Source organism: Aotus nancymaae, unplaced genomic scaffold (genome assembly GCF_030222135.1).
Source record: "Aotus nancymaae isolate 86718 unplaced genomic scaffold, 86718_ANA_hifiasm-v0.15.2.pri h1tg000007l, whole genome shotgun sequence".
Taxonomy (NCBI): Eukaryota; Metazoa; Chordata; class Mammalia; order Primates; family Aotidae; genus Aotus; species Aotus nancymaae.
Genome location: NW_026988418.1, coordinates 3,162,482 through 3,175,902, shown reverse-complemented (window position 1 = coordinate 3,175,902; position 13,421 = coordinate 3,162,482). Strand labels below are relative to the sequence as shown.

The 13,421-nt window shown below is 53.5% G+C and overlaps 1 protein-coding gene across 1 annotated transcript in view; it reads left to right on the top strand.

Annotated features, from left to right (window-relative positions):
• Positions 1-12,325, top strand: part of BMP8B (bone morphogenetic protein 8b) — a 32,969-nt gene extending 20,644 nt beyond the window's left edge. Inside the window, exons 4-7 of the mRNA XM_021672099.2 lie at positions 3,622-3,816; positions 4,660-4,739; positions 5,183-5,293; positions 7,627-12,325. Of these exons, the coding sequence (XP_021527774.2) occupies positions 3,622-3,816; positions 4,660-4,739; positions 5,183-5,293; positions 7,627-7,776 (536 nt within the window). The 3' untranslated portion in view covers positions 7,777-12,325. The remainder of the gene's footprint in view (positions 1-3,621; positions 3,817-4,659; positions 4,740-5,182; positions 5,294-7,626) is intronic.
• Positions 12,326-13,421: the final 1,096 nt, after the last annotated feature.

The window sequence follows — 13,421 nt, the reverse complement described above, 5'->3', positions numbered from 1 at the left end:
CCTAATGAAATATCAAGCTTCTAGATGTCCCTAGAAGAAAAGCAGGACCATCTCCAAGGGAAGGGACCAGGTGATGGGAGACAGAGTGGGGAGAGACTGTGGGTGCTGATATCCACCAGGAAGCTTCCTCTATCTGTGTGTGGCCAAAGGCTACAGCCTAGGACAGGAGTTCTAGAACCCTAACCAAGGGACTAGATGAGTTTTCTCAACTTCATTTGAATTGTTCCTGTGTCATCTAGACCAGACATTTAGACCTTCCTCTCTGGAACAGAGGCCCAAACTGGCCTCTTGTGTGATGCTCTGTTGTAACCCAAGAGGCTGTGAGGCATTTCCTCCTGAATCTATAGTCTCAAAACCTAAAATGAAGAAAAGATTAGGAGTGTGTGTGTGTGTGTGTGTGTGTGTGTGTGTGTGTGTGTGTTTTGTTGACAACCAAGCTTGGCATGGTGCATGAACTGCTTAAGTGTAGCTCTGGGGGTTCCCAGGCCGATAGGGCCATGTAGTCAGAGCAGTAAGTTCTCACTGGTCAAGGACAGACTTTCCAAGGGGCTCACTGGAGCCTTGCCCTGCAGGAAAGGCCAGATCCTAGGAAGGAGAGAAGGGAAGGGAGAGTTGGTGCTCACGGAGGGGATAGCCTGGGGGTGTTAGAAAGGGGCCTGGGACTATGGCTGGGGTGGGGGCTTGAAATGACATGTCATTGGGTGGGCAGTGGGGTGCCTTTTGGGGCTCCTAGAGAGGGTCACCTGATTTGCCCTGGGCGTCAAAGAGTTTCCCAGTGCAGTGTGGAAAAGGCTGGGGTATCTAGGAACGGACAAGTGACCCTCTGGGCCTCCACGTCTGCCTTTCTGGAAGGGGTCTGCCCACAGCTGGGCATCCTGAGAGCCCCCTACCTGGACTGCCTGGCCTTCTCTGCAGCCGGCTAGAACCAGGGGATCCTGCCCGAAGATGGGTGGGCAAAAAGCTGAGTTGGTGGAGAAGGGAGGCTCTGGGCTCTGGAAGGAGAGGGGTGGAGGTGGGCGAGCTTCTCCAGGCCTGCCAGATGCAGAGCTCTGAACTGAGACCCACTGTTAGTCCCCTTTCACCGCCTCCCATTCCCCCTGAGCCACATCCAGCCGGGCCCCTGTGGTGTGCTGGGAAAGTGTATGACAGTCCTGGCTCTGACCCACCTTGCTCTGGGACCTTGGACAGTTGCTCTCTGGGCCTTAGTTTCCGCTTCTATAAAATGGGAACCTGGAATTAGCTGCTTCCAAGGGTCCCCAGTCAGGCTCGCCTGGCCTGTGAGACCTACAGAGGGGTTCCCAGCACCCACATCAGGCCTGGCTCACAGGGGCTCTGTGAGTGTCTGTGGTGTAACTGATCTAATGTGATATTCTATCCTGCATCTGGGAGACCCCCATAAGACCCCTGAACACAGCCCCACTATAGCAAATAGTGAGCAAAGCCTGTGAGACTCAAATGGCCTCCCTGACCCCATGGCCACCAGGGCTCCCCAGGGAATCAGGACAGAGCCACACGTACAGCCAGGAGGGCTGCCCTGGGCCCCAGGTCGTCCCCATGTGTCAGCCAGTCTGCAGAGTGCCGTTCCTGTGCCTGGGCTGGTGACCGTTGCCAGCCCGCTTGGCTGCTCTGTCCTCTCCCCATTGTGGCCTCACTTGCCTTTTCCTCTGCACCCAGCTCTGTTCCTTGTAATTCTGCTGCTTCCCCATAACCTTGACTCACCATGAGCCAAGCTCTGTCCAGTGCTCTCTGGGCCTCCTTCCCGTCAGCACCTGCAGCTCACAGCCTCCGTCTCAGCAGCTCTTGTCCACGCTCCTGAGAGAGAGAGCCTCTCCTGCCAGCGAATTTTTCTGTGGCAGGTGATGTTATAGGTCAAAGGTTGGTCTCTGGATTCACTGGTTGTTCAGTCAAGTGTCCAAGGGACACTGGGGCTGAGGCACAGCTGCTTCAGGGCTGACCTTTGAGTGGGACTGAGGGTGGGGCAGGCAATGTCCTTGGCCTGTAGGGTGTACTGGAGAACCACGTAGGAATAAATACATCTGTGTGTGTAATGTCTAAGAGTATGTACATCTGTGTTTATACAGACACACATATATGCATGTGTACATATGCATGTACATCTGTGCTTGGAGGTGAAATGTGCACTTGTGTAAACTGAACAATTGGCACTGTTTAAAGAGACATGAAAATGAGCTGGCAATCATGCTTTTGCAACTCAGCATCAGGAAATTTCACCCATGCACGGAGCGAAGAGGCTCCATTGCACTCCCATCTTTATTGTGAAAACCAGGAAATAACCCACATGTCTAATCATGAGCCAATATCAAGTAAATTATGGTATACTGCTCCAAGGGATTTTATACATTTGAAATGTTTATTGTGGAGACTTCTTTGAACAATGAGAAAAAGTTTCGTGTTTTTTTTTTCTTCTTGAAACAGAATCTCACTCTGTCGCCCAGCTGGAGTGTAGTGACACAATCACAGCTCACCGCAGCCTCAACCTCCCAGGCTCAAGCAGTCCTCCCACCTCAGCCTCCTGGGTAGTTCACCACCATGCCCAACTAATTTTTGTTTTTATTTTTTTGTTGAGACAGGGTCTTACTATGATGCCCAGGCTGGTCTCAAATGCCTAGGTTCAAGCAATCCTCTCACCTCGTCCTCTTAAAGTGCTGAGAGTACAGGCGTGAGCCACCTTGCCTGTCCTCAAAAGTTTCTTAAGTTAATTGCTTTTACAACAGAAAGGTTATTGAAATCCAAACAAGTACAGGAGGATGCACAGGTTTATTGGTGAGATTGGCATCTCCAGGGTTAGTTACTGTGTTTTTAGCAGCATCCTCAGTCTGGAAGCGGCAGTGGGGAACAATTCCGTTTACAGGCTTCGATCCTCCTGGGGCTGAGGCCCAAGTCAGCTCTCTGCTTCAGCCTTTTCTTTCTTTTTGTACACAAACCCAGCCTCGTACAGAAGAACTTGGACTCTGGAGTGAGACTACTGCAGGCTGAAACCTGGGCTCTGGGACTTGGTTCCAACGACTCTGCTCCACCAGTGCCTCCCTTGTGGGCATCAGAGAAATCGTTCATGCCCTGCTCTTGGCATGAGCAAGCACTACCTAACGTGGCAGATGCTGCCACGAGCTGTCTCGGTCATAAATTTGATGTTCACACCCCAGAAAGTGTGGAACGGAAGACAGGCCTTAGGGTCCTCAGACCGAGGTGGGAGTGCCAGTTCTGGGAGTCACTGGCAGTGGGACTCTGGGTCTCCTGTGAGGTAGGAGCTGCAGAGTTACTGTAAGAACCTAATGAGGTGATCTGTGGGAAAAAATCTTCAAACTCGTAAAGTGCTTCATAAATGTCTGTTGTCACAGCTGTCACTAATGACGCCGCCTGCAGCTCACCGAGGCCCTCCCCCTACCCCAACTCCTCCAGATCTGCCCTAGGAGAGATGTGGACTGGCCGGGGCTGGACCAAGGGCTCCAGGCTTCAGATGTGGAAACTGAGGCTCAGCAGGACCCCTGGGGTCCTCAGCCTCCACACTCCTGGACCTGCCCAGGCCCAGCAGAGAGATCCCTGCTGTGTCCGCTGCAGGCCCACTGCCCATGAGTGACCCCTCTCTCCTTTCTGTCTCAGGGCACAGCGTGGATCCTGGCCTGGCCGGCCTGCTGGGCCAACGGGCCCCGCGCTCCCGACAGCCTTTCGTGGTCACTTTCTTCAGGGCCAGTCAGAATCCCGTCCGCACCCCTCGGGCAGTGAGGCCACTGAGGAGGAGGCAGCCGAAGAAAACCAACGAGCTGCCGCAGGACAGCCGACTCCCGGGCATCTTTGGTGAGGGCCGGGCGGGCTGGGGCTGAGGCCCTGCAGGCTTCCGGCTGAGAGAGGCAGGGCGAGAACCAGGTGGTGGCCCAGAGCCCTCGGGCTCAGGTCAGTTCAAGCTGATGGCCACTCTTCAGCCCCCTTCCCTGACACCATCTTTTCCCTGATGCACCCTGGTGACCGGCACTCCAGAGGCCTGTCCTGGCTGTCCTGGCTGTCCCTGCCACCCAGAAGGCCTCTTCTCTCCCTCCCCTGGCTCCTCCAGGTCTTTCCCAGGAGTCTCCATCAGAATTGGCTGCCCCTTCCCTGGGCGCCACAGCCCCTCGTGGCCCGCAGTTGTGCCTGGGCACCCTGCAGGACCCTCGGCTACTTATGTGAAGTTTTCTCCCCAAGTGGGCCAAGCCCTTCAGGATCAGGGACAGGCCTGACCCGACCCTGTGCCCTCCTTCCCAGGAAGTCGGCCCTTGACTGGCCTGGTTGTAAGCCACTTGAACCTGAGGAATGGGTGTGGCAGGAGAGGGTGGGCTGGAGTCACAGGGTTCTCCAGAGAGGAGGAGGAGGAGGCACAGGATGGCCGAGGGTCCTGCTGGGCTGTTTACTGGAGCGTCAAGACACTCATAGGCTGAAGGATGGGAGGGCTGGGCACAGTGTCACTCTAACCACTGGGAGCCATGGCAGGCTCTTGAGCTGGGTCATGGTACAAGCAGAGTTCCAGGGATGGGCTTTATGAGACCAAATGGTTTCCTGTCATTCATTTGACAGATGTGCTTATCAGGGGGTCCTCCACCCTGCTACCCGCAGCAGCTGTGCAGAGCAGGAACCCCAGAAAAGACCTTGCGCCTTCTGTCCCTACAGATGATGTCCACGGCTCCCACGGCCGGCAGGTCTGCCGTCGGCACGAGCTCTACGTCAGCTTCCAGGACCTCGGCTGGCTGGTAAGGGCTGACTCTTTTCCTTGTTTCTGAAATGACAATCGCCACCTGTAGAGCAGAAGGGAATCCGCAGGGAGGACGTAGAATCATGGGTGATTTCAATGTTCTTAGGTATTTTTTTCTTTGTGTTTTCCAAGTTTTGTAAAGTGAGAACGTGGTGAGAAAGGGCATTTTATTTTATAACCATGAAAATGAAGACTGCAACTAAGCTGTTAGCGTTGCCCCAGGGAAACTGAGGCCAGGGTGGCAGTGCCTCCCTGCTCAGCCCTGTCTGCTGTGGGTTCCTGGGTGTATTCAAGCCTCTTGGGGGAGACTGCCCTGCAGAGCCCTGAGGCTCAGGGGGTATCAGGGGCAGCCCTAGGCTATCCTGTGGCAAGTCCTCTGACAGGACTGGGGGGGCTTATAAAGGGCACGTGGATGGGACTCACCTTCTCCCATGCCCCCAGGACTGGGTCATCGCCCCGCAAGGCTACTCGGCCTATTACTGTGACGGGGAGTGCTCCTTCCCGCTGGGCTCCTGCATGAACGCCACCAACCACGCCATCCTGCAGTCCCTGGTCAGTACCATGCCTGTCCTGTCCAGCCCCCTGGGGTGGGGGGCCCTGCGGAGAGGGGTCTGGTCCAGCCAGCCGGGAGGGCAGGGAGGGTACCTGCTCCATGTCTCAGGGAGCTTCCTCTGCAGAGAGTCAGTAATGTCACCAAATTCCCACAGCTCTGCAGGAACTGGTCCTCATACAGCCACGCTAGCCCACGTAGACTCGCACCTGAACACAGGCACACCCCACACTGACACTAAACAGCCGTGTACATGCGCCTGTTCTATGTACTGCGCATGCTCCTGTGGGACACTTATGCACCTGTGTGCGGTGCCCAAACTGACAGAGGCACAGCTCCTTACGGTCAGAGGCACAGCACACGAAATGGACGTGCACGCCGTGTGGGGACTGTGATCTTAACACACGGGCACCTGAGTATGCTGGCAAGTCTGCCCACCCAGGATATGTCACACAGCATGAGGGACGTGCATGTGCACTCACCCACCTGTGCCACACCGCAGGCAGGGAGCGTCTAGATGGTGTGGATCTCTACCCTTTGGCTTTTCCCCATTTCTCTCTTGGCCGTTTGTGTCTTCTCCAGATCCCCTGGCTTTTGGTGCCTCGGTGTCTGGGGCAACCTTAAATGATGAAAGCGGCTTCTGATGGGATCACTGGTGCTGCTCACTGCTGGAAGCTCTGTGTTTGCAGATTCTGGCACCCAGGCTTCCTTCTAGAAATTTTTATCTAGAATCCCAGTTCCTGGTACTCCACAGCCTTATGGTTTGCTCGTAGGAGGTTGTTAAAAGGCAATGCCTTCATGTGGGAGGAAAGGAATTACCAAAAGCAGCTCTGAGCCTGTGATAACGCTTCCTTTCTGGGTGGTCAAATGGTGTTTGCTGGACACCTGGATTCGCCTCCTTGGAAAGAAAGGCTCAGGGGTGACAAGGACAGGTGCAGTGGCCTGGCCCAGCCACCCTTTATGCCGTGTGGTTCTCACGGCTGCATGCGTGGGAGGCACACGTGCAGCGGCTCCCAGACTCCATCCCCTCTGCCCTTGCCCCTGTTGTTGCCCCTCAGGGGCTTAACTAAAGTGAGCGCTCACAACCTGCTGGGCAGCAGACAGGCAGGCACTGCACTCTAGGGAAGGCTGCTGGTTTGTTGGTTTGTCCAAAGCAAACCAACCATGGAGCTGAAGCCTCCTGTGAGGAAGAGCAGAGCAGCTGCCCTGTCAGTGAAGGGAAACTGGGCCCAGCCTCTCTCTGCACAAGGAGGGGCACATCAGCAGCTGGAGGAGGAATGTTCCAGCAAAAGGAGCAAGTGCAAGGCCCTAAGACAGGAGTGAGCTTGGCAGGTTCAGGCCAACACGGAGAAGGGACTGGGCGCAGTGAGGGGGAGGAGGGTAGAGGGTGGAGGGAGGTGATGCCGGTGTGGGCAGGGCCGCCTCCCCTAGGGTCTGGGGGTCCCTGGGAAGGAGAGTGGATTTTATTCCAAGTAACCCAAGAGGCTGTCGGAGGTCTTTAGCAAAGCAGTGTTCTGGTCCACATCACCCTCCAGAAGGACCTCTCTCTGGCTTCTGCGGGAGGCTCGGGTAGGGGGGCGGGAGGCTCGGGTAGGGGGGTCGGCAGTGGAAGGTGGAGGAGCAGGGGATGAGTGAGGCCTGCTGTACCTGGCAGGTGATGGCAGCTGGACTGGGCAGGTGGTCTGGGGCAGCACAGAGGTTGAGCTAGGGGACTGCTCCCAGGGAAGGCAGAAGGGGAGAGGTGGTGTCCAAGAGGCCTCCCAGGCAGGGCTGTGATGTCAGGGTGGGAGGAACTCGGTGCCCTGTTAGACTCTAAGTGCAGAAGTGGGGAGGGGATCAGGATCTGCAAGTCTGCAGAGCAGCACAGGAGAGGAACCAAGGCCTGGGCTCCAAGAGCCTGGGGAGGGAGGCGGGGTATGGGAGGCGGAGCCTCTGGGTCCAAAGGGCCAAAAGAAGGAAGTGGTCCTTCCAGGCTCCCCCTCGGGGACCTCACTAAGGCACAAACCTGGCCATGCGGTTCTCCTTCCCATCATCCCCAGGAGGAAGTCTGGGCCCTTGGCCTGGGACTTGAGACCCCTCATTAGTGCCCTGCCCACCTGCCCCACAGGTGTCCTGCCATGTGTCCCTCCCTGGGCACTGCTGGTCACCATGGCTCCTGCTCCCAGAGCCCTGAGGGCTGTTCTTATTCCTGTGAATAGTTATTATTATTGTGCTGCTCCTATGTGGCCTGAAGATGGCCAGGGTGGGGAGCAGGTGGAGCTGGGGTGGGGCTGGGTGGGTCCTCGGATGTGGCCACTGTACTCATGCCCCTGCCTGTGCTCCCCTCCCTGGCCAGGTGCACCTGATGACACCAGACGCAGTCCCTAAGGCGTGCTGTGCGCCCACCAAGCTGAGCGCCACCTCCGTGCTCTACTATGACAGCAGCAACAACGTCATCCTGCGCAAGCATCGCAACATGGTGGTCAAGGCCTGCGGCTGCCACTGAGCCCAGTCCGCCCAGCCCTGCTGCAGCCACCCTTCTCATCAGATTGGGCCCCTCAGAAGCAGGAAATCTTCAAACCCAGCCAGACCCCAAGCCAGGGTGTTGCCAGGGAGGACCCTCACAATCGTGTCCATGCCCCTTCCTCCTTCCTGCCAGGCTCCTATGCTCCCTTTGCCCTGCCAGGTGTTTGTGTGACTGTCCTGTCTCCAGCCCAGGTGGTTTCAATCATCAGGCAGTGTTCTACCCAAACCCCTCCCACAGAGGCATGTACTGGCCAGTTCTTTGGGGTTGGCACAGAAGTCCTGTCTGAGGACCTATACATGCCCCTTACTGGCCCAGGCCGTGGAGTGGATGTGGGATGACCTGAGAGGCACCTGGAGCCCACTGTTGGCCACCTTGAGCTCTTCACCATCCATCACAGGGTGTGGTATGTGTAGTCAGGGTCCAGTTGGCTCCCCATTGCCTGCCCCTCTGAGGTGCAAGGCTAGGTATAAAACTGGACATCCCCTGAAGTATTGTATATTCATGGATCTGAAGTACTGATCCACTGGCCACAGGTGGGCATGTGGTCAACTCAAGAAAAAGCTGAGTGAACAGCATGAGCATGATTTTGCGCTAAAGCCAATGGCATTTATCTTCCTTGTCTTCCTGCTTTGCATCTGCCTCTGCTATCTGGGAAAGACATATAGTGCATGGACATATTGCTTTGGAGAAACAGAGAAATCTCAGGGGCTTCCAACTGACCCATCTATCTGCCACCATGTTGATGCATCTGGAGCTCCGCTCTGTGGAGTTTTCCTTTTGCTGAGCAAGCATGCGGCTGCATTGGGTGGCCCAGGATGACAACACGCAGCACAGATGCCATCATTTCCCTCCCTCTCTGCATGGCAGATGTCAATAATCAATCTGGAATGTTTTTCTTTTTTTTTTTTTTTTTGAGTCTCGCTCTGTCGCCAGGCTGGAGTGCAGTGGTGCGATCTCGGCTCACTGCAACCTCCACCTCCCGGGTTCAAGCAATTCTCCTGCCTCAGCTCCTCGAGTAGTTGGGATTACAGGCACACACTACCATACCCAGCTAATTTTTGTATTTTTGGTAGAAATGGGGTTTCACCACGTTGGCCAGGAGTCTTGATCTCTTGACCTCATGATCTGCCCCACCTTGGCCTCCCAAAGTGCTAGGATTACAGGTGTGAGCCACTGCACCTGGCTGATCTGGAATGTTTTTCTTCCAAATATGAATGGAATTTTCAAATGATTGGCACAGCCACTGCCAACAGATAAAGTAGATGTGAAGTGAAAACTGGTTGCCTTCTTCTGCCATGCTGAGGAGCAGTCCATCCCTGCCAGAGCCATGTATCAGCAACATGGGCAGCCTGTGGCCAGGTCTGGGGTGAGACCAGGGGCCATCAAAAACAGGCTGGTCACCAAAGTTAGCGTCACCCTGGGTGCCCAGCAGCCCTATCCTGTGTCTTGGGCCTATGAGTCAAAGAAAAGGTCCCAGGGAGTGACAGGCAGTAATTACGCTGAGTTGGGTGGGGAGGTTTGTTTCAGCTTCTGCTGTTCTCGGAAACTGCTGTTCTCCTTGGAGCAGCCACTGGCAGTTGGAATGTTTATTTGATTTTTGACTTGCTAAGGCTGTAATTTACCTGCTGGAACAGACAGAGTCCTGCTGCCCAAACCATGTCATTAAAAGCAGATCCTGAGCCCATCCCATCCACAGGCACAGCCTGGCATAGTGGTTCCATGTGCCCAAGGATGCGCCTCTCTGGAGTTCACATGCTGCATCCCTAGGGATGGGGGCTGGGGAGAGCTGGTCTGGCAGCAGGGGTGGAGGCTGGAGCCATGCTGCAGGACAGCAGCCCCTCCACTCAGACCAGGGAGGGCATCTGTGTGCAAGCGCAGAGGATGAGACCTCCCCATATACCCAAAGGGTGGGCCCAGGCTGTCTGGAAGTTGCCTATCAGCACAGGCATCTCAGCCCTGGCCTGGATGTGAGACCTGACTTGTAGGTGTCTTCCTTATCTGGGCCTCCATTTTCTGTAACATGAGGGAATTGCACTTTGTGATCTCCAAACAACCTTCAGCCAGAGAATCTACCAACTCCTCACAGTGAGCCAGAAGCAGCCTTATAATCCTGAATGTGGGACTCCAGTGGCTGTCACGAAGCAGAGTTGGCACATAACATGGAAACTGGCCAGGCACGGTGGCTCACGCCTATAATCCCAGCACTTTGGGAGGCTGAGGCAGGCAGATCACCTGAAGTCAAGAGTTCAAGACCATCCTGGCCAACATGGTGAAACCATGTCTGTACTAAAAATACAAAATTATCTGGGTGTGGTGGTGCATGCCCATAATCCTAGCTGCTCCGGAGGCTGAGGCAGGAGAATTGCTTGAATCTGGGAGGTGGAGGTTGCAGTAAGTGGAGATCACACCATTGCACTTCAGCCTGGATGACAAGAGCAAAACTCCTATCTCAAAAAAAAAAACAAAACGAAACTGTGGAACCTATTTGCCATCCTAGTACTTACATAACAGTTCCTTCTTCTCAACATCAAAGATGGTCTTTTAGGCAACTGTAGATTTCAAATTAGCCAGTTATTTTGACAGCAAATTTTTATTCCACCTGTATCTTTCGTGCCCAGCCAATGATCTGGCATAGTCGGGGGTGCACCAGGAATGTCTGTTAAAGTACAGAAAGGTTTGTAGATATGGAGTACACCTTACCCATTAATCAAGCTGTGCACAGCAGGAGCCAATACGAGCTGGGATCCTCCTGGTTCATACAGAACAACAGAAAAACATATAAGGCTTTGTCTACCTAGTTGGCCATCAGACTTTCAGTAACTTTTGTCATCCAGACGGTCACCAAATGAAATAAAATAAAATCCCTTGAGCAATTCAACAATTGTGAATGAACAGAAGCCCGTGAATTTAATCCTTGAGTTATCTGTTTGCTGAGCCAAGCATGGCATCTGCAGTGGGTGGCCCAGGCTGGCAACAAAAATACCACCATTTCCCTTTTCTTTGCTTAGGGCACGGCCTGTTTATCTCGTTACATCAGACTGGAAGGATGAGGGTGGTGGTTTCAGATCAACTGACAGCAATGAGAAATCAATGAGAGTTGACAGGAAGAGAGGACACACACAACAGGCGAAGGAGGAATGCCCAGCAGCTTTGGTACTTGCAGTGCAATACTGGCCTTGAGGCCAAGTCAGCAGGGGTTTCGTAGTCACTGACTTCTAACTAAGGCAGGGAAGTCAGATTTCTGGAAAAGGTCCAAGGAAACAGGAATAGAGGCAGTATAGCAAGACACGGATTTTGGGTGCCAAATAGCGGTTGAATCCTGGTTCTGCTTCTTCCTTTGTAGAGTAGGATATTGGTTCTTTCTTCCCAAAGCTATTATAAAGATTAAATATGTACACAAATCTTTGGGATGCCTGACATGTAAATGCTTAACAATTGGTACTTGCTGGTATTATTACAAATGAATTTGATTATTTTTGAGCCACTTCTATGCCTGTCCATTAAGCCAAAATGTGTTCTTCAGGTGACGATGTATTTATTTCAGATCTGCATTTTCCTAAACGATCCACACATGGCATCCCTTGGAGGGCAGGACTTGTATTCTTATAGCCTTTAATGGCCTCGCAAGTGTCACTTGTGGCAGTGGCTGTTTAACTTTGCTCTTGTGTTTCCAGACACCAGGATCCCGTGTCCTGCTGAGAGAGGTCTGTACCTACCAGGTGCCTTGGGTGGTAATTTGCATGGGGGAACTGCCCATGATCAAGCGCTTGACCTCCTTTTTGAAAGGAACCCTGGATGGGCACTTGACCCCCTTTTTCAAAAATGTCTTTCACTTCTCAAAAATATAATGCAGTTTTGGAGGAAAGTAGGATATATAGATAATAAAATACAACTCAAGTCACCATAGTCCCACAAGTCAGATAAACACACTATTAATATTTTGGTGACTTTATTTCTAGGCTTTTTTCTTAAAATATACAAATACCTATGCTTACATATTATAGATATTTTTACAAAATTGGGATCACACTGTACTATATATAAGTTGCTTTGTGATGTGCTTTTTCTACTTTAGTTTCCCATCACTGAACTCTACAAGACTCCATTTTCACCAGTAAAAAGTTGGTTCTGTAATTCCTTCTTCAGGTTCCTGCGAGGCTGCCATGACTGCAGCAGATGCCAGCAGCATCTGGAGGTGGCTGTCAAGCTGTTAGAGAGCAAACTCCCACTGCCACAGCACTGATCCTGGGCCTGCCATCCCTGGTTTCACCCTTTGTAAGCTGTTTCAGGGCCAGCATACAGGTACTCAGATGGGGCCCAACTCTGAATGAGTTAGCAGGGAAATGAATCAGCAAAAGGAAGCCCTGTGCCCAGTCCTGGTGCTGGTGCAGCATTGGGAATGTGGAATGGGAAGGCCAGTTGGGACAGGAGCCATGCAGTCCCAGGGAAAGCCACTTTGCCCTCCAGGCTGCAGGAAAGGGCACCCACAGAGCCACTGGGTCCACTTCCCGGAGAGATCAGAATTTTCCTGAGGCAGTCAGTTTTCCTTTGGCTTGCTGCATGGTGCGTAGCCAAAGCAGGTGGCCAGGTTGTGGGGCTGCCCTGCTTTCCAGACTGGAAGAGCAGGATCTTGTCTCCTGTGTCTCTCTACAAAGGTCCAGGCCAATTATGGGGACCATGACTGTGTCACCCTTCCAGGGCTGTGGACCCTGCCTGCCATAGATTGAGGCTAAAGCCTAGCAAACCTCCCAGGACTCCATTACTACTGAAGAGAGGCCGGACTTCTAATCCCAGCTCTGCCAAAGCACCCTGGGTGACCTTTGGCAGTCATGCCACTAAAGCCTGTTTACCTGTGCAGGGTTCCAGTATGCATTCAATGAGATAACACCTGTGGACACCCAGGTGGAGCACTGGGAGAGAAGTCAATACCCAATGGCTCCAAACCTGCTGGGCTTTCAGAACTGCCCACTGGCCTCCCCCTCCCCAGACTATCAGGGAGGAACAGAGTGACAAGGTTGTCACAGGAATCTGTCCTTTTATGGGAGGCTGGCTGTGCTTTTTCTACACAGTCTCTCTTCATTCTTGTCCAAGCACCAAAGTCAGTGCTATCATCCCCAGCTTCATAGACACCTGGCTAACACCTGTGACTGACCTCTGGTGAGGAGGGCTGTGCTTTGAGGGAGGGTCTCTTGGAAGCTCCATAGGGGTCAGGGGTAACCATGTGGTACATCTCAGCTACATGGAGCCTGAAACTCAGCCAACTGCAGCAGCTGGAGCTCAGAAAGTCCAGTTGGCATATGGGAGCCAGAGGTAGGGCCAGAATACCACCATCCCTCAGCAGGAGCTATCCTAGGGTCATCAGGACCATGGGGCCTCTCCTGCCTCCTGGCTTGTCCAGATCACAACCCAAGATGAAAAAGTTCAGCTCAGTGGATTTTGAATGGTCTGTGTGACCCAACCCACAGGAGGTGTCCAGCAGCTACAGGGCTCAGTCCCTGCTAAGAGACTTCAGCAGATGAAATTCTTTACAACCTCCTGGCTGACCACCATCTAGAGGAGGAGTGGAGAGGAGCCAGCTCTAAGTGGCTGCACACAGGAGGGCCAGCCTGTGAGCTCAGCAGGGG